The sequence below is a fragment of the Apus apus genome, chromosome 20, assembly GCF_020740795.1.
Source record: "Apus apus isolate bApuApu2 chromosome 20, bApuApu2.pri.cur, whole genome shotgun sequence".
Lineage (NCBI taxonomy): Eukaryota > Metazoa > Chordata > Aves > Apodiformes > Apodidae > Apus > Apus apus.
In genome coordinates, this window is record NC_067301.1 from 7,679,885 (window position 1) to 7,705,387 (window position 25,503).

At 52.0% G+C, this 25,503-nt stretch overlaps 1 protein-coding gene across 10 annotated transcripts; it reads left to right on the forward strand.

The window, feature by feature from the left end:
- Positions 1–25,503, forward strand: ARHGEF10L (Rho guanine nucleotide exchange factor 10 like). Of its 10 annotated transcripts, XM_051637494.1 has the most exons (30): positions 1–236; positions 5,285–5,375; positions 5,914–6,105; positions 6,273–6,300; positions 7,152–7,237; positions 7,367–7,450; positions 8,302–8,474; positions 8,946–9,062; positions 10,447–10,555; positions 10,928–11,026; positions 11,954–12,060; positions 12,300–12,377; positions 12,466–12,645; positions 12,872–12,988; positions 13,079–13,171; positions 13,412–13,585; positions 14,228–14,373; positions 14,748–14,762; positions 14,943–15,127; positions 15,220–15,335; positions 15,522–15,649; positions 15,740–15,840; positions 16,694–16,815; positions 17,097–17,183; positions 17,300–17,511; positions 18,455–18,609; positions 20,948–21,093; positions 22,440–22,614; positions 24,153–24,275; positions 24,397–25,503. In XM_051637494.1, the coding sequence occupies exons 2-30, from the start codon at positions 5,339–5,341 to the stop codon at positions 24,879–24,881; spliced, it is 3,870 nt and encodes a 1,289-aa protein (XP_051493454.1). In that variant the 5' UTR covers positions 1–236; positions 5,285–5,338; the 3' UTR covers positions 24,882–25,503. The 10 variants fall into 10 exon arrangements, with proteins under 10 accessions (XP_051493454.1, XP_051493455.1, XP_051493456.1 ...); XM_051637495.1 differs by lacking the exon at positions 14,748–14,762; XM_051637496.1 differs by lacking the exon at positions 10,928–11,026.

Genomic DNA, 25,503 nt, shown 5'->3' on the forward strand with positions numbered 1-25,503 from the left:
GCGGGCGCTGGACCGCGGCTCCATCCGGCTGCCAGCCCTGGGCCGCTGGGGTCTGGGGGTGTCAGGGTGGCTGGGTGACACCGTGACACCCACCCTGGGCACCCCCTTGGTCCGAGGGACACTGGGATTTATTCCCATTGGATTGGAATTGGGTTTTTTTTCCCCCCTCCTCCTCCAGACCGGGGGCCTGCTCGGCCGATGCGGACACAAAGCCGGAGGAGACGCGGCCTTCCCAGGTCAGCAAAACCCCATCTCCCCTCCCTGCCTGCCTGGAAATCCCTGTAAAATGTGTATAAATCCCCCTAAAATATAGATATAATGTACATTTATTGCTTATCAATCCCCTTCGGGGTGGGGGGAGGAGGTCGCCCTTCGCCTCTCCGCTGCCACCAGCGATCGGGGCTTTCGTGTCACAAATATCTGTAAATGTATCTATTTCTACTTATTTTTTTAATTGCTTTTAAATACAGAAGCAGCCACGGAGAGAGAGGAGGTGGGTTTTGAGGCATCCAGCTTATCCCACCCCCATTTCTGGCCTTTTTTTCACCCTGTTTTCTTGCAAATCCCTGCTGGGTTTTTTTTCAGCTGGGCCTTGTAGAACCTGCAAGAAATGACAATTTTGGGGTAATTTTATCTTCTCCTGGGTAATTTTAACAGCAATTAATGGTGATTCCCCCCCTTTTTCATGATTATTTTATTTGGACATGGGGTGCAAAGGTTGGATTGGGGTTCAAGGGTTGCAAGGGGGCTGAAGTTCCTGCAATATTTTCCCCCCTCCCTCCCCATTTGCACCAGTTTATTGAAAATTTTTTTTACATATATTCCATATTTTAGCAGGTGCTGGGTTGCAAAGAGCAGGTTCTGCCTCAAAATAGCAGCAAAAAAAGGGAAGGAATGCATCTGAAGGTGGAAAAAGTCTGTGGTTTATGGTGTGCTTGAATAGGTGTGTGCAAAAAGGGGGGAGAAATTAAGAATAGTGGGGAGGTTTATCTCAGATCCACCCTGATAATTATTTTTTTGGGATGATTTTCAACCAAAATAAGGGGATCCCAGAATGTCAACAAGAAAGAAAATGACTTGCAAAGGGTGGGAGGGGGTTTAATTTGGAGCTTTGCAATAAACAAACCCCAAATCCTTGTGAATTTTGAGCTTGAAATGTGAATCTAAAAAAACCCAAATAACCAACAAACAAAAACCCCAACGTTTCCTTTCTTTTTTCCTTCTTACTCTGATTTAAATTCTGCTCCCTTCAAATTCCTTAGTTTTCCAGCAGATGAACTTTGCAATTACTTTGCAAATTATTAAAAGGTGGGAATTGGGACAAATGTCAAACCGGGGGGGGGTTGGTTTTTTTTGCAATAAATAAGTTGTTTTCCTTGCTTTTTTGGGTCTGTTTGCAAGAAATCCCTGCAAACCAGAGTCTGTTTTTTAATTGATCTGTTGTAATCCTGATTTTTTTTTTTAATTATTCCCTTTTTCCCTGAATTTATTCTTCTCATGGCACAAGCTGGACAAGAGATGGATTTTTTTGTTCTGGTTCGTCGGTGCTGTTGAAAAGGAAAATATAAAGGAAAACCAACAATAATTTTCCAGGTTTTGATTTTTTAGCTGGAATATTTGATGGGATATTTGCCCAGAAGAGGAATTTCCAGGTGAAGGAAGGAACCACGAGGTCCAGGAAGAGCTTTTCCCATAGGATGATGCCTTTTTGGCAAGAGTTCATTTGAAATATAATTGCATAAACACCATGAATCCTGAATTTTAATGGAATATTTTTCAGGGAAAACCTCTTTCTTTTGGCTTTTTTGGCTTCTTCGGGCTTTTTTTTTCTGGGAAAACAATTTAGAAATTTTCTTTTTTGGGAAAAACATCCTTCCTTTGGCTTTTTTTAGGGGGAATCTCCATATTTTTGCTATTGTTTCATTCCCACTGCTCACCAAGCCACCCCATATTGCTGCCTCCACCAACCACAGCTGCATCAAAACAGCCAATTTTGGGGGATTTTGAGGAATTTTGAAGACTTTGGAGAATTGTTCTTCACTGGAACCCTCGTTCCTGCATCAACACCTTCAAACCTCTGCGATTAATTCCTTGGAAAAGTGGGAAATCAACCAACCAACCCTTAAAGCACCAATAATATGAAACAAAGTTCCAATTAAGGCTGGAAAAAACCACCTTATTTTTGAGGTTTAAAAATATTCTTAATTTAAATTGGGAATTGAGGGAGGAAACATCCCTGTTTGCTCTGGGAATTACACCACTCTTCCCCCAGCATCTTGGAAAGAATTCTATTCTTTTAGGTCAAGGTGATTGTGGAAAATGATCCAGGTGGTGGAATAAACCTGGAACCTCCCACTGGGATGTGGAATTATTAAGGATTCAGAGGGAATTCTTGGGAGACAAAAGCTAATTCTTGTTTTTAGCTTTATAAATAGCTCTGAGTTATTTATAAGGAGGGATTAAAGTGGGAGGGATGTGGAGAGGGAAGGGATTCCCAGGGTCATCTTAGGGATTATGTTTTTTTTAATGAAAACCCCCAATATTTAAGGAAAAAAAAAAAGGGGTTGGGTGGGATGGGAAGGGGATGTTTAACAGGGAGCTGGTGTCCCCTGGAGCTGGCAGTTGTTCCCACCAGCTGGGACCTGTCGCTCTGAGGCAGTGGCTAAAAATAAAGCAAATAAAGCCAAATAGTTGCAGGTCACCAGGAGAAGGGCCGGGCTGGGCAGCTGGGCCTGCTCCTCTGCCCGGATTTAGATCCTGCTCCTGGGATTTGTCCTTCCCACCCAGGCTGGGAGGAGTCAGGGCTGAGCCCTGGGATGCTGCTGGGAGCTGTTTGGTGTGTGGGGGGGGTGAGGATCCATATGGAAAATCCTATTTCCAAGGATCACGTTGCAACCAAGTGTCCTGTTTGCTGATGGTAGGATGATAATCCATATGGAAATCCTTACTTCCAAGGATGCTGTTGTATCCCAGTGTCCTGTTTGCTGGTAGTAGGGTGAAGATCCATATTGGAATCCCTATTTCCAAGGATGCTGTCACATCCCAGTGTCCTGTTTGCTGCTGGTGGCATTAAGCTCCATATGGAAAAATCATGTTTCCAAGGATGCTGTCGTATCCCAGTGTCCTGTTTGCTGGTAGGAGGGTGAGGATCCATACTGGGATCCCTATTTCCAAGGATACTGCTGCATCCCAATGTCCTGTTTGCTGGTGACAGGGTGAGGATCTGTATGGAACTCCATTTTTTCCAAGGATGTGACTAGTGTCCTGTTTGCTAGTGGTGGGGTTAAGATCCACATGGAAAACCTTGATTTCTAAGGATGCTGTTGTATTCCAGTAACTGGGATTTGCTGGTGTTTGCTGGCAGCAGGGTGAGGATCCACATTGGAATTCCAGTTTCCAAGGATCCTACCACATCCCAATATCCTTCTTGGATGATCCTGCATCCCCACATCCTTCCCACCAACTTTCTCCCCCCTCCCATGGGATGCATTTTCCCACCAGGATGCTCCTACCCCTGCCAGCAGTTTTGCTATGAAAAATTCTGCACAATAATCTTCTTTTTAAATATATATATATATATTTAAAATGTAGCAAGACCCAATTCAAGCTCAGGGAGGGTTGTTTTTGGAAAGCTGGGAATTCTCCTGGGCGGCCAGCTTGCTTGGAGCTGGAAAAATAACCAGCCCTGGGATAAATGGGGCTGGTGGGAGCTTATGTCAACAGTCAAAATGGGAAGTGACCTTCTCCTGCCCTGCTCCTGGGATAAAATCAGGAGTGAGCTGCAGGGCCTGGCTGTGCATGGTCCTCCCACTTCCCTCTCCCAATTCAGAAGTCCTTGGATTACTGGAAGAGCCGAGCAAACCAGTAAGCAAACTGGTTTCTGGATAAAACCATCAGCATCTCTTTGTTAGGGTTGTTTTACCAGGTGTTATTTTCTTTTTAACTTTGATTTTTCTTCTTTTTTTCTTGAAATCTGATTTTTTGGAGGCTTTTTTTTTTTTCCTGGTGGTTTATCTTGGATTGATGGCTGGGTTGGCAGCTGATCCATAGGGAGAAAACCTGGAGGTTGTGGAAGGGGGAAGAAGGAAAGAGAAGGGAATTACCAGCTCCCCCACTGATGAGAAGCAGAGGAGGTGACATCTGAGAGCAGCCTTGGCTGCCACAGGGCCAGGAAAATAGTCCAAGGAGGCAAAAATAAGTGTCTCTGGGTCCTTTTCCTAAATAAATCCCTATTAATGTGTTTATAAGGCAATGGGTTGGTTGCAAAAGTGGCTGGAGAAGGAGATTTGTGGCTGTAATGCAGCTTGAGGAGAGGAAGAAGTTGGTTATTTTAATTTTTAATGGCTGGAGAAGGTTTTTTTGGGGGGAATTTGCAGCAGGATGGAGTGGGGGGGTCCTGAGCCCTTGGCAGCTTCTTGGGGTTGCAGCAGCAGCACATGCTTGTGCTGTTGGTTGCAGAGGGTTTGTAGCTTGTTTTCCAGAGATAAATGCAAATCTGGGAGGTGATCCCAGACCTCAGCACCTTCCTGCTGTGCTCTAGACCTTGAAATATCTTTGTATTTCTTTATCTATATGGCCCTGGAGCTGTAGGGCTTGATGCAAACCCAGGTGGGGCAATTGAGCCAAGGGAGTTAGATACAAAGATACTTCGTTTTGGGGGGATCATCCTGGCTCTGTAAATTTTGGGGGATCATCTGTGCATCCCCAACATCCCCCTCCCAGGGGAAATGAGGGCCCAGGTGAGGGAGCAGTGCTTGCCGGGTGGGTCATGGCTCTTCAGAGCAGGTCGGTGACTTCCAGCAGGACCAAATTTGTAGAGTTTGGGCCCATTTTGTGCTGTTCCCAGCCTCTCGGGCGTCGTTTTTCCTGTCCTCGGGGCACAGGGAACAGGGGGGGATGAGGGGGGTGGTCCCTGCTCTGTCCTTCCTCTTCCTCTTGGTGACCTTTCAGAGCATCTCTGGTTACCGGAGCGGATGAACCATCGATCTCCAGGAGGATCTTTGGCGCTTCCCAGACCTTCCCACACCTTGGGGCTTGATGCTCAGGGCTGGAATTGCCAGGCAGGGGCTGGAATTGCCCTGCATGGGATAAATTTCCCATTCCCCAGGTGGATTTACCCTCCAAACTGGGACCTGGGAGCAGCTTTTCTGCTTCCTTGCGAGTTTTTGCAGCAGCCGGCGCGGGATCCAGCACACCTGGGGGGGTCTCCCCACATTTCCCCCTCTCCTGGGTGTCTGGGGGGGCTGATCTCCCCTCTCAACCTGTTTTTCCTTCTCTCCTGCAGGAAAACCTCAGGGAGGGGCCCAGGTGGAGCATCCGGACCCCCCGTACTTCCCTAATGGCTTCCTCCGAGCTGCCCCCCCACCCTGCAGTAGGTACTGTCACCCCGCTGGAGATGGGGAGGAGGGTCTTTTTTTTTGGGGTGGGGGGAGGGAGAAGCACGACACACCCAGCCTTGGGCAGAAAGGAGGGTACAAGACCCGGGGGTATCCTCTTCTGTCCTCTGCATTCCTCCCCCCTCTGTCCCCTGCATCCCCCCCCCTTTCTCTGTCCCCTGCATCCCCCCCCCTTTCTCTGTCCCCTGCATCCCCCCCCCTTTCTCTGTCCCCTGCATCCCCCCCCCTTTCTCTGTCCCCTGCATCCCCCCCCCTTTCTCTGTCCCCTGCATCCCCCCCCTTTCTCTGTCCCCTGCATCCCCCCCCCTTTCTCTGTCCCCTGCATCCCCCCCCCCCCCTTTCTCTGTCCCCTGCATCCCCCCCCCCCCTTTCTCTGTCCCCTGCATCCCCCCCCCCCCTTTCTCTGTCCCCTGCATCCCCCCCCCCCCTTTCTCTGTCCCCTGCATCCCCCCCTTTCTCTGTCCCCTGCATCCCCCCTGGGCTCGGGACATGCAGGTGACAGGGTTCCTGCTGGCAGGTGACTCCCTGTCCCCAGAGCCCCCCAGCCCCCTACCCCGTGGGGTGCAGGACCTGGGTGAAGCCTTCGCCTTCGAGGACAGTGAGGAGGAGGAAGAGGAGGAGGAGGAGGAAGACTCTGCTGCCGAGCGGAGCAGCGGTGCCGTCCTCCAGGCCCCCCCTCGCAGGCGCCGTGCTGCCAGCTCCAGCCTGGGTGAGGAGGGCAGGCCTGGGCTCCTCGGTGTGTCCTCCCCCATCCCTGATGTCCCCTCCTGACCCTGGTGTCCCCTACCCCATCCTTCATGTGTCCCACCCCCCAAAACATCCCCTTGGGGTGCCCCAGGTGCCATCGCCCTTCCTCTTTGCTTTTCCTCTCTGCAGATGGGCTGGTGCCAGAGACCCACGACGGGTATGTGGGTTTTTTATTTTGGGGGGGCTGTGGATTCTTAAGGGGGGTGGGATTCATGTCTTGGAGGGGTTTGTGTCCCTGTCCCAGCCCAGCCTGGTGCTGTGCCTCGGTTTCCCCATTTTCACCCCGCTTGCACAAAAGGGCTGCAAACAGGAGGGATTTTGAGGTGTATCCTGGGGATCTGAGGGGTGTGTGTGTTTGTGGGGGGGCTATGGGTACCATGGGGCAGGGGGGCTGTGGGTAGCTGCGTGGTGGGGGGCTTCCTTCAGGTGGGGGTGTCCTCCTGCCCTTGGGTGAAGAGCGCCCCTGGGGACAGGGGTTAGAAGGGATCTGGTGGTCACCTTGGCTGCAGGTTTGGGGGGAAGAGATGCAAATTTGGCTGCAAGGAGAGTTTGTGCCTCCCCTTAGTGGAGTGCAAATGGAGTGCAACAAGAAGGGGGGGTCTGCAGCAAGGGGAGTGGGACCCCCCCCCAGGGGTGAGGACCCTCTCCCTGTGCTTTTGGATGCTGGTGCATCCTCCTGCCCTCCAGCAGCACATGACCTGAGACTAAAAAAGCCTTTTTTGTGGTTTTTTTTGTGTGTGTGTTTTTTTGCATTGTGACCCTAAAACCAGGGGTCCCCCCCAACCCCCAATCCACAAAGAAGCAGATGGGTGATGGGGGGGGACACACACATGATGTGAGTTTATTTTGTGCTTTTGAACCCCTGGAATAAGAAGGGGTGATGGGGGGGTGTTGGGGGGTCTGAGTGCACCCAATCCCAGGGTATTTGCACCTGATCCTGGGGGATTTGCACCCAATCCAGGGGGATTTTCACCCCGGGTGGGGCTCCCTGACCCCCCTTCCCCACAGGCTGCCAGTGGGGGTGAGCAATGGGGAGGCTGGTGGAGACCCCCACATCGATACCCAGACCTGGAAGAGGAAAAGCAACCGCCGAGGTGGGTTGAAATGCTGGCAAAAATAATTCCCTGCTCAAGGCTTGGGAAGGATTTCTCCATCCCAGCTTCACCCTCAGGTGCTGACCTGAGTCCGTGGGGGTTGTTTTGTTTTGTGTCCCACCCCCAAAGGTGAGCGTTTTGAGTTCCCAGCAGTGGAGGATGATGTGATCTACGACGATGTTCCCTGTGAAGCCCTCGATGCTGAGCAGGATGGTAAGGACAGGCCTTCTCCCCTGCTCCCCCCAAAAAATTCCCCAGGGACCATGAGTTCCATTTTCCAGCCAGGCAAACTGAGGGATGCTTTGGATGAGGGTAAGGAAGGGGATAATCCTGGGAAAACTGCTGGGGTTTGGGAGGGAATGACCTGGGTTGAGCCAGGATGAAGCTGATGTTCTTTTTACTGATTGGAGGTGTTGCCAGAGGGGCTGCAGGACTCTGGGGATTTCACAGAATCCCAGAATCTTAGGGGTTGGAAGGGATCATCCAGTCCAACCCCCCTGCCAGGCAGGATCCCCCAGAGCACATCACACAGGAACGTGTCCAGGCGGGTTTGAATGTCTCCAGAGAAGGAGACTCCACAGCCTCTCTGGGCAGCCTGTCCCAGGGCTCTGTCACTCTCACAGGAAAGAAGTTCTTCCTCATATTCCCATGGAACCTCCTGTGCTCTAGTTTGCACCCATTGCCCCTTGTCCTGTCACTGGACATCACTGAACAAAGCCTGGCTCTGTCCTCCTGACACTGCCCTGAACGTGTCTGTGAACATGGATGAGGTCGCCCCTCAGTCTCCTCCAAGCTCAAGAGCCCCAGCTCCCTCAGCCTTTCCTCATCAGGGAGATGTTCCACTCCCTCCATCATCTTTGTGGCTCTGAGCTGGACTCTTTCCAGCAGTTCCCTGTCCTTCTGGAACTGAGGGGCCCAGAACTGGATGCAATATTCCAGATGTGGCTTATTTGGAGCATGTCCTGTGGGTCCCTGAGGAACGGGACCTTCCTGGAGGGGAAATTTCTTTCCTGGAGGGGAAATTTCTTTCCTGGAAGGCAAAGGACGTGGTTTGTGCTCCCCAGGAGGGCGGGAGCAGAGCCTGATCTATGAGGAGGTGCAGCCCGGCCAGGGGTCACGGGCGGGTGAGGATCTGGGCTGGAGCTCCAGCGAGTTTGAGAGCTACAGTGAGGACTCTGGAGAGGAAACCAAGGTGGAAGCTGAGCCAGCCAAGCTGCGGGCATCCTTCCAGCCCAAGGTAACCCTTCCATGTATTTTGAAATTATGATTATTATTCTTTTCTTTATTTTATTTCCCCCCCGGGTTTGCTTGTATAAAGGCACCAGAGCATCAAGCTCCCGCAGACGGCGAAGCAGAGGATGCTGCAGTTCCTGGGGTCACCCGGGACACAACCAGCCTGAAACTTTGGGGGTTTCGTTTCTTTCTTTATTTTCTTTCTTCCCCTTTGTTTGTTTGGGGCTTTTTTTGGTTTTTTTTTCCCCTCCCTTTAGCATTTTGGCACTGCTGGAGCATGGCTGCTGCTTCACCCTGCGCTTGCTCCCTTCCCTGCTCGAGCAAAGCTGATGTGGGGAAGATGCTGCTGCTTTGGGATGATTTCTCCTCTTTTTATTTAGATTTTTTTTTTTTTGGCTGCTTACTTGGATCTCACTTCTCTGCCTTCTCTCACCTCCTCTGCCTTCTCCTCCTGCCTGGTTTGTTTTGGGCTCAGCTTTCTCCAGACCTGAATAGACTAAAGGAGAGATACGCCAGGACTAAGAGGGACATCCTGGCTTTAAGAGTTGGGGGGAGAGACATGCAGGAGCTGAAGCAGAAGTACGATTGGAAGGTACAGTCCCTCCTCCATCCCTTATCCCTTCAAATTCCCAAGGGAGGGTAAAAAACCAAAACCCAACCCCTCCTGGAGTTTATCCAGCCTGAATTCATCCCATTTTGTTCCCCAGAATAGGAAAAAAATACATATATATGGAGTTAAACACCTCAAAGCTGCCTCTCATGCCCATCTGTCTTGCAGCTCCCCGGCCTCCAGCTGCCCAAACCATTTGCTTTTGGGTGGTTTTGGGTTTTTTTTGGATGAAACCAGGTCACCCGTGGGATAGATGGAGCTGAGAAGGTTTTTTCCTCCCCTCCCCGATATGGGGTGGAAATCAGGTGGGGAAGGAGATGATTTGGAGGTGTAGAAACTTAGTGCAAAAACCTTTCCCAGCCCTAAAGCATCCAAATTTGGGGTTTTCTGGCTGGGAAGGTGATGTTGGTGTTGGCTTGGGCTGAAGATGCTGTGATTTGGGATGTGAAATGCTGACACGCCTCCCCCCCCCCCCCATCCTTTGGGCTCTTTTGCATAAAATCCCATCCACGAGGAGGGGATGGATGGGCTAACACCTCCCTTCCCTGTCTCCTCTCTGCTTTTGCTGCATGCTCCTGCTTTGCTGGCACCTGCTGCCCCGTGACATGTCCCCACGGAGTGGGGAGAGATGTTGGAATGTCCTGCTGCCTTGGCTAGCTGCCCCTTCTTCCTCCCCCCTCCCCAGGCTGGGTGGGGAAAATGGGGACCATGCTCAGAGGGGATGAACCCCAATGGGGTGGCACTGTTGTATCTGGAACCAAAATAGGGGGCAATGCTTGGAGGGGACATCCTCAAGGAGTTGACACCGTGGTATCTGGACCCAAAATGGAGGATGATGCTCGGAGGGGATGTCCCCAACAGAAGGGTACTGTTGCATCCAGATCCCAAATGGGGGACCATGCTCAGAGGAGGTGTCCCCAAAGGGGTGGCACCACTGCATCTGGACCTAAAATAGGGGATGATGCTCAGAGGGGACATCCCCAAGGGGGTAGCACCATAGTATCAGGAACCAAATTTGGGGACAATGCTTGGAGACATCCCCAAGGGTGTGGCACCACTGCATCCAGACCCAAACCAGGGGATGATGCTCAGAGGGGATGTCCCCAAGGGGGTGGCACTGTTGTATCTGGTCCCAAAAGAAGGGAATGTCCCCAAGAGGAGGGTAACACTCCATCCAGAGCCCAAATGGGGAATGATGCTTAGAGGGGATGTCCCCAGGGGGGTTGGTACCACTGCATTCAGATCCAAAATGGGAGATGATGCTTGAAGGAGATGTCCCCAAGGAGGTGGCATCACTGTATCCAGACTGAACCTGGGCTCCTGGTGCTGCCTCGAGCCTCCTGGTCTCTCTTATCCCCCTGCCCAGATGACCCAGCTGATGAAAGCTGCCAAAAGTGGCACCAAGGATGGTTTGGAGAAGACCAAGATTGCAGTGATGAGGAAGGTGACGTTCCTGCACAGGAAAGAAGCTCCAGGTAAGCAGGGGAACCTCCCCCTTTGCCTCTGAGGGCCCCCAAAAAAAGCCTTTTTAAAGGATATTTAAAAAAAAACCCAAAAAGTTAATTATGAATCCTTATGGCTTTCAGCTTTTCCTTCTGCTAACTTGTTTTTCTGTGCTTTAAGCTCTTGATTCCCTCTGCCCTCCCACCCCCTTCGCACCCCTCTTGGTTTAGCTCCAAGCACCCGTGTCCCGTTGGGAGCAGGACGGTGCCCCCACCACACCAGCACCCACGGGTGCTCCCTGCCTTGGATCTGCCCTGAAATGCTGATTTATTTATTTTTTTAATTATTATTTTCCTTTTTTTTGTGGGGGTGGGTGTTTTCCTAACCCTCCCCCTGTCATGTAGGGGATGGGGAGCAGAGGAGGAGGAGGAGGGCAGTGGAGGTGGAAAAGCAGCCCCCTGCCCGGAGGAGCTCGAGGGTCTCCCTGGAGCAGCACAGGGGAGGTAGGATCCCAACGGATGGTCTTGCTGCTCAGCTGGACCTTCCGGGGGGGATCTGCTGTGTGTGGCCCCAGCCTTGCTGCATGTCCCTGCCTTGGCTTAACCTCAGCAGGGTGGGGTTTAAATGCTTTTAGGGTGCTGGAGGGCATCCCTGGGGTGTTCTAGAGCATCCCCAGGGTGCTGGAGAGCATCCTGTCCCCAGGCCAGGGAGATCGGGAGCAGCCTGGCTGCCGAGGAGGTCCATCCATCCTCCCTGCCAAAATTAGGGAAGGAAAAAGGTCACCCGGGCCTCCAGCGCCCTCCCCTCCGGTCCTCCCAGTTCCCGGCTATTTATAGGTGCTGGGGATGGGGCCGGGGTGGCCTTAGCGGGGCCATGTGGAAGAAGCCGCTGTCCCCTCGTGGCGACGCCGCTTTGGCTCGCTCCTTCTCCTCCTCCTCAGCTGCTTCGGCCTCGGGTAAGGGGTCTCCGGGCCGGGGGGGTGGCCTCTTGCCTTCCCTTGTTTTCCCCTGCCTGTTGCTTTTTGCTTCCTTTCCTCTCCCGCTTTCCTTGCTCGCACCCAGCCTGGCAGTGAGAGTTGGTGGCTTTTCCCCCAACCAGGGTGGCTTTTTTTTTTTTTTTTGGGGGGGGGGGCGGGACAGGGACCCTTTTGTGTCCCCTCCCCTCGGGGACCTGGCTCGGTCCCCACTCGCAGCCCGATTGGTGCTGGTGTCAGATGACAGGGGCCGGTGCTGGGGACAAATGGGCGATGCTGGGAGGACACTGGGATCCATCTCCACTTGCAGCCAACCCCATCCCAAACCCAGGGGCTGCAGGATCTCCCTGAGAGCTCCCCCCACCTTTCCCCCCCCCCAAAAAAAAAGGAAAATAAATCTAAAAATGGGTTTTTTGGCATTTGGTTGTGGTTTGTTGTTTTTTTTCCTGCCCTGCAGGGGACTCAGATGAGGAGGACACGGGCTTCCTGGAGGTCACTGTCTCCGACATGAAGCACCCACCACCAGAGCTGGGCCCCATGCCTGAGGGGCTGAGCCCACAGCAGGTCGATTGGGGGGTTCAGGGTGGGGTTTGGGGGGGCGCAGAAGGGGGGGTTGCTTCTCCTTGGTCCCGTGATTGAGCAAGGGAGGAACAGGCAAGTCAGCAGAAAGCGATGCTGCCCGATCAGCACTTCTGCTGCCAGCTCTGCCCGCCTTGCCCCACCCCTACATCTCATTTTTTGGGGTGTTTGGGGACACACACAGACCCACACACTCACACAGCTGAGGGCTGCTGTGGTTGCAGGTGGTACGTCGGCACATCCTGGGCTCCATCGTGCAGAGCGAGCGGAGCTACGTGGACTCCCTGAAACGCATCCTGCAGGTGTGTGTGGGGACACCCCCTCTTTTATGGGGTGAGGGGGGAGGTTTGGGGTGGGGGGAATATGCTGATGCATCAGCACCTCCTGCAGGATTATAGGAACCCCCTGATGGAGATGGAGCCAAAGGTGCTGAGCGCTCGGAAGTGCCAGGTGGTGTTCTTCCGCCTGAAGGAGATCCTGCAGTGCCACTCCATGTTCCAGATCGCCCTCGCCTCCCGTGTGGCTGAGTGGGACTCAGCTGAGAAGATTGGGGACCTCTTTGTGGCCTCGGTAAGAGACAACATCAGGGGACAGCTGCCAACCCTCCCCCTGGACCCCTCTCCATCATAGCAGTGGGGGTTGGAGGATTTAAGTGATGCAGGCTCAGCTTGGGGTACCACCAGCATCCTCAAACATCACTCTGGAAAAAAATACATGAGCACCCCCAGGCTTTGAGACCCCCCACTTTTTGGGAGAGTCCCATGCCATCGAGGTTCTTCTCCTGCCCTCTCCTCAGTTCTCCAAGTCGATGGTGCTGGATGTCTACAGTGACTATGTCAACAACTTCACCACTGCCATGTCCCTCATCAAGAAGGCTTGTCTCACCAAACCTGCCTTCCTCGACTTCCTCAAGGTCAGCAGGACCCAAAGGTGGCTTCATGGTGCTGCTGGTCACCATGATGGGTGTAAACTCCTCTTTCTTGCTTTTTCCTCCCCCATGCAGAAGAGGCAGATGGCCAGCGCTGACCGGGTTACGCTCTATGGGCTGATGGTGAAGCCCATCCAGAGGTTCCCCCAGTTCATCCTGCTCCTGCAGGTAGGGGCAAGGGGTGCCTGCACCCACCTTGCTTTGCACCCCTTTTTTTGCAGTCTGGGTGCTGTAGGAAAGGGTTGAGCAAGGAACAGTTTTTTGGGTTGGCAGCTTTGGGGACCATCCCAGGGGTCATCATCCAAGCTTTTAGTTTTGGAGGTGCTGAAAGTGCTTCCAGTCATAACATCCTGCAACAGGGCTGATTTTCATGGGTGGTTTTTCTCCCCCATCCTCTCCTTGCTCCAGGACATGCTGAAAAACACCCCCAAGGGCCATGCAGATCGCCTGTCCCTCCAACTGGCCCTCACTGAGCTGGAGACCTTGGCTGAGAAGCTCAATGAGCAGAAGCGCTTGGCCGACCAAGTTGCCGAAATCCAGCAGCTCAGCAAGAGCATCAGTGACCGCAGCAGCCTCAACAAGGTGGGTCCTTCAGCCTCACCTCCTCATCCTCCTGGTGGGGGGAGGTTTTGGAGCTGGTGGGGGAGGTTTTGGAGCTTCCACCTTCCTCTCCACCCTGGGGGTTTTGGGAAGCCAAGATCCCTGTTTTGTTCTGAAAGGATGTTGAGCAAAAGCAAATCTTGAGGTTGGCACCAGGAAATTCCCCTCCAGGGAAAAGCAAGGACCAGCTGCTTTGTTTCATCTGCCTGATTTTGCAACCGTTGGGTGGAAAAAAAAACCCCAAACCCAACCAAACCTAAATGAAGTTCTTGCGACACATCCTGGGCTGGGGACTGCTGTGGTGGTAAAAACCACAGGGGACACCCTCCAGCTCAGCCCTGGGATCAAGATTTAGTGTCACGGGATGAAAAGAGACCCAGAAGGGGTTGTGAAAGAGGTCACACTGCTCTTTCAGGGCTCTGCTCTCTTGGTGGTTGGACGTAGAGGGTGTGAAGGGGTTTGCATGGAGCAGGTTGCACAGTCTCTACAGAGCTTAGGGCCGCGCGTGGTCCCAGCTGGAGGGAAATCCATGCAGTAAGGGAAAAGTAACCCAAATTTGGGGGCCAGGAGGTTTTGAAGAGCCCCCAGGCTAAGCTCTGCCCCCCTGCTCCATCCCCTCTACAGCTGCTGAGCTCGGGGCAGCGGCAGCTCCTGCTCTGCGAGACGCTGACGGAGACGGTTTACGGAGACCGGGGGCAACTCATCAAGTCGAAGGAACGGAAGGTTTTCCTCCTCAACGACATGCTGGTCTGTGCCAACATCAACTTCAAGTACGTGCTGATGGTCCCAGACCCAAAGATCACTTTGCAAAGCTCCCAACATAATGACCTACCCCCTCCTCCACCTTGGTTTTTTAGGCTTGGTAGGTTTTGTTAGCTCTGTTACAAGGGCTTTTAAAAGCAAGAGGAGCTTGGTTTGGAGGGGGAACCCAGCTGGTTTGGGGTTGTTTTGCACCCCACTTTTGGGATGGCTCCATGCAAAGCCTCCATCCCCTGGTGGTGTTGGGATCCTGGAGCTGGTGCGAGGTCCAGGAACCTGTTGGGACCTGTGGGCTTGGTGGAAGTAGATGCTACAAAGACAAATAAACCTCCTTGAGCTCCCCCTAATACCTCTTTATTGATTGTTTTTTTCCCCCCTCTTCCAGGCCAGTGGACCTAGGGTAGGTGCCAAGTGTGGTCTGCTGTGGTGGTGTGCCCCACATTTGGGGGTGGGCATGCACCAGTGCACGGCATGGTGGGGGGAGGACACAGAGTGTGGTTTCCAAGGGCTTGCAAGGGGGGGAGCCATGGGTCTGCAGAATCATTTACATGGGGTTTTTTTGTGCCTCCTCCCTCGGCAGAGGCCAGCTGGAAATTAGCAGCCTGGTGCCCCTGGGTCCCAAATACGTGGTGAAGTGGAGCACGGCCCTCCCACAGGTGCAGGTGGTGGAAGTGGGGCAGGAGAGCGGGACCTACGACAAGGACAACGTTGTCATCCACAACGCGGGAGCCAAGAAGCACGCGCCGGCTGGGCAGGCTTCACACAGTGAGGACCCATCCCTGGTGCTGGGCTTGTTTCCCTGGGGGTGGGATGGAGCATCCTCCATGGTCCTCCTTTTTCCCACTTCTCTCCATAAGATAAAGTCTACCTGGGGCCACCGCGGCTCTTCCAGGAGCTGCAGGACCTGCAGAAGGACCTGGCAGTGGTGGAGCAGATCACCCTACTCATCAGCACCTTGCATGGCACCTACCAGGTAACTGACGTGCCAAAGCATGGTCAGACTCATGATTTGGGTAGAACCAAGCTTGGGTCCTTTGCAGTAACTGTGTGGTTCTTTGGGGTCTCATCCTCCTCCTCCTCCTGAGCCCCATGGATGAAATTTGGGGGTGATTCAGGCTTGTTTTGGAGGCAGTTCCACCATTTATGACTTTTCCTGCAGAACCTCAACATGACAGTGGCCCAAGACTGGTGCTTGGCCCTGCAGAGGATGATGAAGGTGAAGGAGGAGGAGATCCACTCAGCCAACAAGTGCCGGCTCCGGCTCCTGCTGCCTGGGAAGCCAGATAAGTGAGTTTGCAGATCATGGGTGGGCTCTTCCCACCTTGGTGGGGTGAGGACGAGGCTGAAGTTTGACCTGGTGATGCTTTCCCTATGTAGATCTGGCCGCCCCATCAGCGTCATGGTGGTCTTCATCACTCCAAACCCCCTGAGCAAGATCTCCTGGGTGAACCGCCTGCACTTGGCCAAGATAGGACTGCGTGAGTCGTGTTGCTTTTGCCATCTCCCTTGCTTTGAAAAGCCAAATCTGGGAGCAGAGATGAGGAACTGCCTCACTCTGAGCATCCTGACACAAAACGGGGCAGGAGAAGAAATTCAGAGCCAGAGGATGGAGAAGGTTTTGAGGGTTTGCACACTGGAAATGCTGGGAATTGATAATTTTGGCTCCAAAAGCTTTGCATTTTGCTCCTCTTGGGCAGCATCTCGGGGTTGGTGGCATGTGGGGATGGGTTTCCCTTGGCTCTGGTGCCAACGGTGTTGGGGTTGAAATGGGATGAATAACCAAGGGAGCAGCCATCCCACCTGCCACTTTCCTCTCCCTCTTTCTGAGTAACTACCAAAAGAAAACCACAAGTTGAATGGAAGAAGGACAACAAAAGAATAATCTGAAATCCCATTTGAGGGTTCAGATCCCTGAGGGCTGAAACCATTTTTAGTTCTCTTGTTTTTGACAGTTTCTCTGTCTTTTAGAAATCCAGGATGCCCAGGGGATGATCCTGGATCCAGGAGTTAGACATGAAAACACATTAAAGCCTAATGTGAAGCAGCACATGAGGGTGTATTTTTCCCCCCTGCTTTCTTGAGATATTATTTGGGCTTGGGGGTATTTTTTGGCTTCTGCTGGAGGTGGTTGGTTTCATTGCTGTGCAGCGTGGTGGGGTGCAAGAGCTTGGAGGCAAGGAGTGACATGTACTCCAGGTCTGCAGATGATGGTGGTTTGGGGTTGGACATGATGTCTCTGCACCTTCTATTACAAAATTTGGGATCCTATGAAGGAGAGGAGAGATACTGAGTAATGTCTTGACCATCCTTGATCTCCTCTGCTTGCTACAGGGGAGGAAAACCAGCCGGGCTGGCTCTGTCCCGATGAAGACAAGAAGAGCAAAGCTCCTTTCTGGTGCCCCATCCTCTCCTGCCACATGCCTGCCTTCTCCTCCAAAGCCCTAGATCTGCAAGTAAGACCGATGGTCAACCTCTCCTCCAACCCCTCCATCCCCAAGACCTCCCTTCCCCTTTGCATCTTTCTTTTGGGGGAGGAGTAAAGACAGAAATCCCACAGTGGATGGGCTGGATGGGTTGACCAAGCTGGCTGCAAAGGCAGAAATTGGTGCAGTTCGATCTGGAAAACTGAAAGTATGAGCTGGGTCCAAATGTTGGGGCATGCACCAATACTTGGCACCCGTTGGGGTAATGTGGGGGTGTCATGGCCCCCCTTGTGTCCTGGTTTTCCCTGCAGCTGGGCACCGCTGTGCACAACCCTGTGCAGTCCTCACTGCTGGGCTTCTCCGCCGTCAGCACCTCGTTGCCACAGGGCTACCTCTGGGTGAGCAAACCAACCCCAAAACAGGGTAAAAACCTCCAGGTTTGGGTCATGTTGGCTGCAAACCCCCTCTCCAGCTTTTGTGGCCTGTGCTGACACCCATTTTTGGGTCCTTGCAGGTTGGAGGGGGCCAGGAAGGCGCTGGGGGACAAGTGGAGATCTTCTCCCTCAACCGAGCCGTGCCGCGGACGGTCAAGTCCTTCCCTGTGGCTTCACCAGTGCTGTGCATGGAGTATATCCCTGAGGGGGATCCAGTGGAATCCCAAAACAGCATGGAACAGCCCTCCACATCCCCACATCCCACCGTCTGCTTGGGATTACAGGATGGCAGGTGAGTCCCCATCTTCTGCAGCCAGCCTTTGGTGCAGGGTCCAGGACAACTTGCCACCGCCAACTCACCACCAGGACACTCAGGGAGCCAGTGGCTCTGCCCACAGGGCTCTGATTTCTGCAAGGAAGCTCTATTTATTTATAGGGACCTTCCAGGGTGTGGGTCACATCACTGGCCACAGAAAAAATTAAGGAGGAGATAAAGGAGACTCCATCAAACAAGAGGTATTTTTGAAAAGGGATGTTAAACAAACGGGATTAAAAAAAAACCCTACATCGAAACACAGGTTTTAAAGGTGATGTTAAACAAACACACTTATAAAACATCCCCCTAAAATTTTCAAAAGTGTTGTTAAGTGAATGCAAATATAAACCAGCCAAAAACATTTTCTAAAAGTGATACTAAATAAATACACGCTTTGTTCTCTTCTCAGTAGGAATGAGTGATAGACGAGAAGAAACAGCCACAAGTTGCACCAGGGGGGATCTTGGGAACAATTTCTTCCTGGAAAGGATTGTCAGGCCCTGGCCCAGGCTGCCCAGGGCAGGGGTGGAGTCCCCATCCCTGGAGGGGTTTCCAAGCCCTGTAGATGTGGTGCTGAGGGACATGGGTTTAGTGGTGGCCTTGGTAGAGTTGGGTTAATGGTTGGACGTGATGATCTTCAAGGTCTTTTCCAACCAGAATAGTTCTGTGATTTTTTAAAGGGAATGTTCAATACTACCACCTGAAATGAGCTGTTCATGACACGTTTGATTGAGTCACCTTTATTGATCATTAATTTTTCATTTCTCCCATTTGAGAACATTCGGTTGGTGGTGGCAGCCAGTTGCCAGCAGCGAGTGGGTGGTGGCCACTTGTCCCTTTCCCTTGGTGCAATCACCAGCACTGAACCATGAGGATCAGCATGATCTCCTGCATCTCCCCCGCCTTGTTCCTTCCCCAGCATCATGGTCTATGGCAGCGTGGACACGGGGACTCAGTGCTTGTTGACCTGCAAAAGCCCAGGCGCACAGCCTGTCCTCTGCTTGAAGCACAGCCCTGAGTTCCTCTTCGCGGGGTTGCAGGATGGGACCGTGGCTGCCTACCCCAGGAGCAATGGTGAGGCCACCCTGTGCCAGCTTTTCTTTTGGTGGGACACACTCAAAACCAGGGAGCAGAAGGGTCTTCACACCAACAGGGTGATGAGATGCTGGCCCAGGTCACCCAGAGACCCTGGAAGCAATTTTCTTGTGGGAAGATTTTGCTCATCCCAGAGCGTCGTGCCCAGACACAAAGGATGCACCTCTGGGAATCAGAGGGGTTGGATCTTTTGGCAAGGGCTTGTAGTGAGAGGACAAGCGGGAATGGATTAAAACTGGAAGAGGGGAGATGTAGGTTGGACATGAGGAGGAAATTCTTGGCTGTGAGGGTGGTGAGAGCCTGGCCCAGGTTGCCCAGGGAAGCTGTGGCTGCCCCATCCCTGGCAGTGTTGAAGGGCAGGTTGGATGGGGCTTGGAGCAGCCTGGGCTGGTGGGAGGTGTCCCTGCCCATGCAGGGGGTTGGAACTAGATGATCTTTAAGGTTCCTTCCAACCCAAACCATTCCATGATTCTATGAGGTACTTGCTGCTAAAATAGTCATAAATCTCAATTTTCCACTAATATCCCCCATTATTTCATCTTCCTCCTTCCAGCCTGCGGGGGGGAGAAGCTATTTTGCATTCCCAGGTTGAATGCAAGAGGTTTGGGTGGAAAATATGTGGAAAACCATCCTGGGGAGGGGTTGACATGGTGGCAAAGGGTTTGCTCAGAGGGTGTTGGCACTCAAGGGCTGCAGGAAGGGCCCGAATCTGGGCTGCACAAAGACTTTGGAGCTTCCTAAACATCACCTTTTTGGTGCTCCAAGCCAAGCTGACCTCCTTCAAAGTCCCTCCACACAAAAGCTCACCCCTTTATAAGCTTAATTTTGGATTTATTTACCTTGGCTCCAGCTCAGGCCAAGACTGCTAAATACCTTTGCTTCATCACTAGAGGGTAGGAAAGAGCCTCAAATAAGATGTTGCATTGGCCTAATTTTGGACAAGCCCTTTGTTTTGCTCAGAGGGAACCTGCAGTGGCAGCACCCAAGTCAACCCAGACCAAATAAATACCAGTTAAATGGCATTTTTGGGGTGCAACACATCACCTTTCCCACCTTAGAGCAACCGAGCAAGCCAGTTAATGAGGTGGCTTTAATTGCAATCTCCACTGCATCGCTGCACGTGGCAGGCAGCAGGGTGTTTAATCTTCTCCCCATCTTTTTGGGAGGCAAAAGCTTTCCCAAAATAGTTCATTTTTTTTTAAGGGGAAAATTAGGATTTCTGAAAGGGAAACTTCTGAAATGGGAGCAGAGGTCTGAGCATCTGAAGGGCTCTTTTATCCCTTGGATCTTGGGGTTTTATTTATATTAAAAAAGTCATATTAGGAATAAGGAAAGGAGAGCAATTATCTCCTGAAGCTGCTCAGCCTCCACTGGTGGGGAATTCATCCCTGTCCAGGTTGCATGCTGTTCCAGGAGATGGTCCAGATCAGCCCCAGATGAGTTGGCTCTGGACTGTCAACTCAAGAGGAAATAAATTTCTTTTTAAAAAGGAATATTTGGCTTTTGCAGGGAGGAGAGCACCCGAGTGCTGCAGGTGGTTGGTTGGTTGCTGCTGAAAGGCTTTCTGCAGGGGGACAAAAGGGCTTGGGAGGGGGGGTTTGAAGCTCTGGAGGGGACCTTCCTCTCATCCATGTGGCATGAAGATGCTTGGAAGCATCCAAAGTGATGCTGGGGACATGAGGAGTTGGCAGCCAAGCCCAGCAGGCATTTGGGGTGGTTTCTGTTGCATTGAAAGATGCCTTTTGCTTTTGCTGAGCATCTTCTTGTGAGACCCCCCCTTTCTGCAGGGCTGGGTCCAGTTCTGGGGTCGCCAGCACAAGGACATGAAGCTGTTGGAGAGAGTCCAGAGGAGGTCATGGAGATGATCTGAGGGCTGGAGCAGCTCTGCTCTGGAGACTGGCTGGGAGAGTTGGGGTGTTCAGCCTGGAGAAGAGAAGGCTCCAGGGAGACCTTAGAGCAGCTTCCAGTGCCTGAAGGGGCTCCAGGAAAGCTGGGGAGGGGCTTGGGACAAGGGCAGGGAGGGATGGGACAAGGGGGAATGGATGAAGACTGGAAGAGGGAGATTGAGGTTGGACATGAGGAGGGAATTCTTTGCTGTGAGGGTGGTGAGAGCCTGGCCCAGGTTGCCCAGGGAAGCTGTGGCTGCCCCATCCCTGGCAGTGTTGAAGGGCAGGTTGGATGGGGCTTGGAGCAACCTGGTCTGGTGGGAGGTGTCCCTGCCCGTGCAGGGGGTTGGATCTAGATGATCTTGAAGGTTCCTCCAAACCAGTCTCTGGTTCCATGATTCTCACCCCCCCTTCCTTCACCTCTGCCCCAGGGGGGCTGTGGGACCCACTGGCCCATCCCACCCGCCTGGCCGTGGGCACTGGCCCCGTTCAAGCCCTGCTCACCCTGGATGAGACCCTCTGGGCCAGCTGTGCCAACCATGTCACTGTCCTCGATGCCACCAGCCTCCGCACCCAGGTAGGGACCAGCACCAGGGATCTGGGGGGAGGACAGGGTTTGGGGGGTGGTGATGCCACTTGAATCCCCAAAGGATGCACGTGGCTTTCCCTGTGATGCCCAAACCAACATTTTATCGTTGCTTTCTGCTGCTTTTCATCAGTTTTTGGGTCCCTTCCCTCTTCCCCTGGCTCCCAGGAGAGAGGATGCCAAGACGTCTTCTGCAGCTGCATAAACAAGGAATGCTGAATAGTTCCTTTTTTTTTTTTTTTTTTTTTTTAAGAAAAAAACCCAACCCTTTTTTTCCCCCTACCTTTAATTTTCACATTTAAGTGCCCAAACTTAGTTTGCATGTATTAAATGTCGTCAATCCAGCCCGGCGGCGACGGGGATGAATAATGCATTGGGGACTGGATTCCTTTCCTGCCTCTGATTTTTATTTATGACAGGAGCCGGGTGGGAATTTCTTGCAGAAGTAATGGAGGGAGGGAACCAAAAAAAAAAATCAAGGGAAGATGCTGGGGGATGGTATCAACTCTGTTAGGGGGGGAGATGTGGGGTAAAACCTTTGGTTCGCTTGGGTGGTGACCTGGGCATAAAGCAGCTGGGAATTAATCTCATCTAGGAGTGAGAAACCTAAAAATCTCTCTTTTCCCCTTGTTTTGTGCAAGGTTATGGGTTTTTTGGGGGGGTTGCTCTATGCAGTACCCTCCAGGAAGGGAGATTGATGCCTGCTGCTCTTTTATTTTTATAGATATGAAGCAAATTTGAAAGCAAAAATGGTTTCAAAGCTGTAAGACAACTAAATTTCAAGTCATTTCTTCCCCAGTGTTTGAAGCTTTTGGTGCTCACCTGAGTTTTTATTTTGGGAAATCTGCAACAGGTTGATTTTAAGTGCAAAAAAAAGATGTTTTTTTCCTGCAATTTGCACCCTGCACCTGATAGGGAAATGCTCCTGAGAGGAGCTTGGGAAGCAGGTGGGCTGGTCCATGGTGCCCAAACAGCTCTTGCAGGGAAGCTGAGCCTTTAATGACTGATTTTTGGGTTAGGGGAGAATCAGGAAGGTCTCATACCACCTTGGGGTGGGTTTTGCAGATGCATCTGGGCTGGGAAATGAGTCTTTGAAAGAAGAAAAAAAACCTGGAGGGGTGGGAAATGTTGTGTTATCATCCAGAAAGCCCTCAAACGGTTTGATGATGGGCTGGTTTTGGTGTCCCCTGCCCAAGCCAGAGCTGGTGAGGAGGGATGGGGCTTCAAGGTGACTCCAATGCTCTCTTTCAGCTTTGTAGCCCTGAAGTAGCTCTAGGAGATAGCAACAATTTTCAGGATCAACCCTTTGACTCTTTTTGCCATTCCCCCATGGGCAGCAAACCTTTGAGGCCCACCCAGATGCTGAGGCCAGTGTCACTCACATGATCAAGGCGGGCAGTGGGGTCTGGATGGCCTTCTCCTTGGGCTCCTCCATCCGCCTCTTCCACACTGAGACTCTGGAGCATCTGCAGGAGATCAACATTGCCACCAAGACCACCTTTGTCTTGCCAGGTGAGCTCCCCCTTCCCCCCTGGCTCTTAATTGCAATTAATGGGCAAGTCAGGGTGTCGTCCCCCCCCATAGGTGTGTTGCTTTGCTTTGTGGCTGTGCTGATTTGCAAAGAAACTGGGCAAGGAATTTATCTGGTTAATGGTGGAAAGGTGGGGGCTTGGACCTCTGGGGGTTCTCCTCATGGACTGCAGGGATGGAGCTGGTGGCATCTTTGTGTCGATGTGTTCATCCATGCATCCCATCTTTCCACCCAGGTGTATATCCATGCATCCCATCCTTGCACTTCTACGTGCATCCGTGTGTCCCATCTTTGCTCCCATGTGTTCACCTGTGGATCCCATCTTTGCACCCATGTGTTCGTCCACAGGTCCCATTCTTGCACCCATGTGTTCATCCATGGGTCCCATCTCTGCTCCCGTGTGTTGATCTGTGGATCCCTGTGTTCATCCACAGGTCCCATCTTTGCACCTGTGCGTGCCCCCATCTCATCCTTGCACCCATGTGTCTGTGCATCCATGCACCCATCTTCATCCCCATCCATGCACCCATCTTCATCCCCATCCATGCACCCATCTTTGCTTCTCTGTGTGCATCCATGGGTCCCATTCTTGCACCCATATGTGCATCCATGCAGCACGCACTGCCATTGCCTGGTGCACCCCTTTTTCCCCCACTCACCCTCCAGCACCTCTCCTGGCCATGTCTACCCACCCAGCTCCTCCCCAGCCTTGTCTCCCTGCTCGTTCCAGCTGCCGAGCAACATAATTGCCTCATTAGTCACACGCGCGATACTCGCGGAAGTCGCTTCTTCCATTTTTAAATGTTTTTTTTAGGCCACGTTAAAATATTTACTGCTTCCTGCCCTTCCCAGTGAGTGAGCACTGGGCACTGCTGTGGGCTGAGCTCCTGCTCCCTCCTCCCTGCTCGCTTGGCAGGTCATCAATAACGTGCTCTTGGAGAGGACCCACTTGTCTCTCCCCAGACCCAGCGCTTTGCCGAGGCTGACACCGCACGGTGCCAAGTCCTGCCCATAAAATATTCATTGGCTATTAGAAGCTTCACTTTTTCTCTTTTTTTTTTTTCCTCCTCTCTTTTTATTTTTTCTCTCCTCTTATATTTATTTATGTCTTTTTGCCTTACTTGCTTTTCCCTCTCTGCTTTTCCCTCTCTGCTTTTCCCTCTCTGCTTTTCCCTCTCTGCTTTTCCCTCTCTGCTTTTCCCTCTCTGCTTTTCCCTCTCTGCTTTTCCCTCTCTGCTTTTCTCTCTCCCTCCCTCTCTGCTTTTCCCTCTCCGCTTTTCCTCTTTCATCTTATTTCTATACTTTTTTCCTCCTCTATTTATTTTGCTTCCCAGCTCCCCCTGACACCAAGACCTTTATGCAATGATGCTGCTTGTTTGGTTTTCTTTCTTTAATATTTTTTCGGGGGGAAGGGCCCTGGAGAGTCTTCCCTGTGAAAAAACCCACTGGCAATGGGTTATTTGAGAAGATGCTGCTCCAAAATCCACCCTCCTCCTTATTTTTTCCCCCCTTCTTGCAGGTCAAAAACACGTCCGTGTCACCAGCCTCCTCATCTGCCAAGGCTCACTCTGGGTGGGCACTGACCAGGGCATCATCGTGTTGCTGCCCGTGCCACGCCTGGAGGGCATCCCCAAAATCACTGGTGAGGCCTCAAGAACATGTGGATACAACTGTATTTTTGGGCTCGTTTTTGGAAAAAAAACAAAACCAAACAAACCAAAACAACCCATCTTTTCCCTCCTCCCCCCTTTTTTTTTTGGCAGGAAAAGGAATGGTGTCCCTCAATGGCCACAGCGGCCCCGTGGAGTTTTTGGCAGTGGCCTCGAGCACCCTGGCACCCGACGTGCTAAAGGGTGACCAGGAAGAGGAGGAGGAGGCTGAGGAAGAGAAACCCCCTGACCTTGTTGATCCCCAACCTCGAGAGATGAGGAAAAAAGGGATTTTATTACAGTATCGTCTCCGTTCCACCTCCCACCTCCCCGGGCAGTTGCTGTCAGTGCGGGAAGCGCCGACGGGTGCCCCACCGGCTCACACCGAGGAGGATGGATCCATCTATGAGATGGCTGATGACCCTGATGTCTGGGTACGGAGTCGCCCCTGCTCTAGGGACACCCCTCGCAAGGAGATCTCCTCAGTGGCCATCATTTCAGGGGGACGTGGCTACCGAAATTTCCACCCTGAATCTCCACGTCGAGGTGGCGACGCCGACAGCGCCTTGCTCATCTGGCAGGTCCCACTAATGCTATAGCTCCCCAGCACCTACCTCAAACATGAAAAATCCCACCCAAAAACCTGCCAAGGGGGTGGTCCTGCCCGGGGTGCATCACCCTTTATTCTAATTCTTCTTTTATAAGGTGGAAAAAACTGGAAAATAAGATTTGAGGGTTTTTTTTCCCCAAAAAAAGCCACCTCTGTGCATGGGGAGAGGGGATTTTTTTTTTCGAACGGTGACCTCCCTGCAGGCTTTGGAGGTGCCAATGGTGTCTTGTGTGTCTGCGTGTGAATATATATATATATATATATATATATAAAATATATATATATAAATATGATGTATATTATTACCTGTATAAAGAAGGAATCTGTATATATTGGGGCACTTGGAGGTGCAGAAATGGTGGCTCAGCGAGTCCCAGCTGTGCCGAAATGAGGTTGTTGTTTATTTTTGCTGAAACAGCCTTTTTTTCTTTGTTTTTCTTTTTGTTTTGGTTTGTTTTGTTGTTTTTGGGGGTTTTTTTTTGACTGTGAATTGAGGATATTTGGTACAAAAATCCCCTGGTTTGGGGGGGCTGAGTATGCACGGTTTCCAGAGGGAAGGAAATTTGGGGAGTGTGGAAATAAATCCTAGAGGAATCAGGGTGTTTCCTTGA

What these genes read in the sequence shown, in the direction of transcription:
- ARHGEF10L (XM_051637494.1), top strand. Translation starts at nt 5,339, where the DNA reads ATGGCTTCCTCCGAGCTGCCCCCCCACCCTGCAGTAG. An exon ending in AGGGGCTGAGCCCACAGCAG is followed by an intron (nt 12,061 to 12,299) that starts GTCGATTGGGGG and finishes CTGTGGTTGCAG; the next exon opens with GTGGTACGTCGGCACATCCT. An exon ending in GGCTGGGCAGGCTTCACACA is followed by an intron (nt 15,128 to 15,219) that starts GTGAGGACCCAT and finishes TCTCTCCATAAG; the next exon opens with ATAAAGTCTACCTGGGGCCA.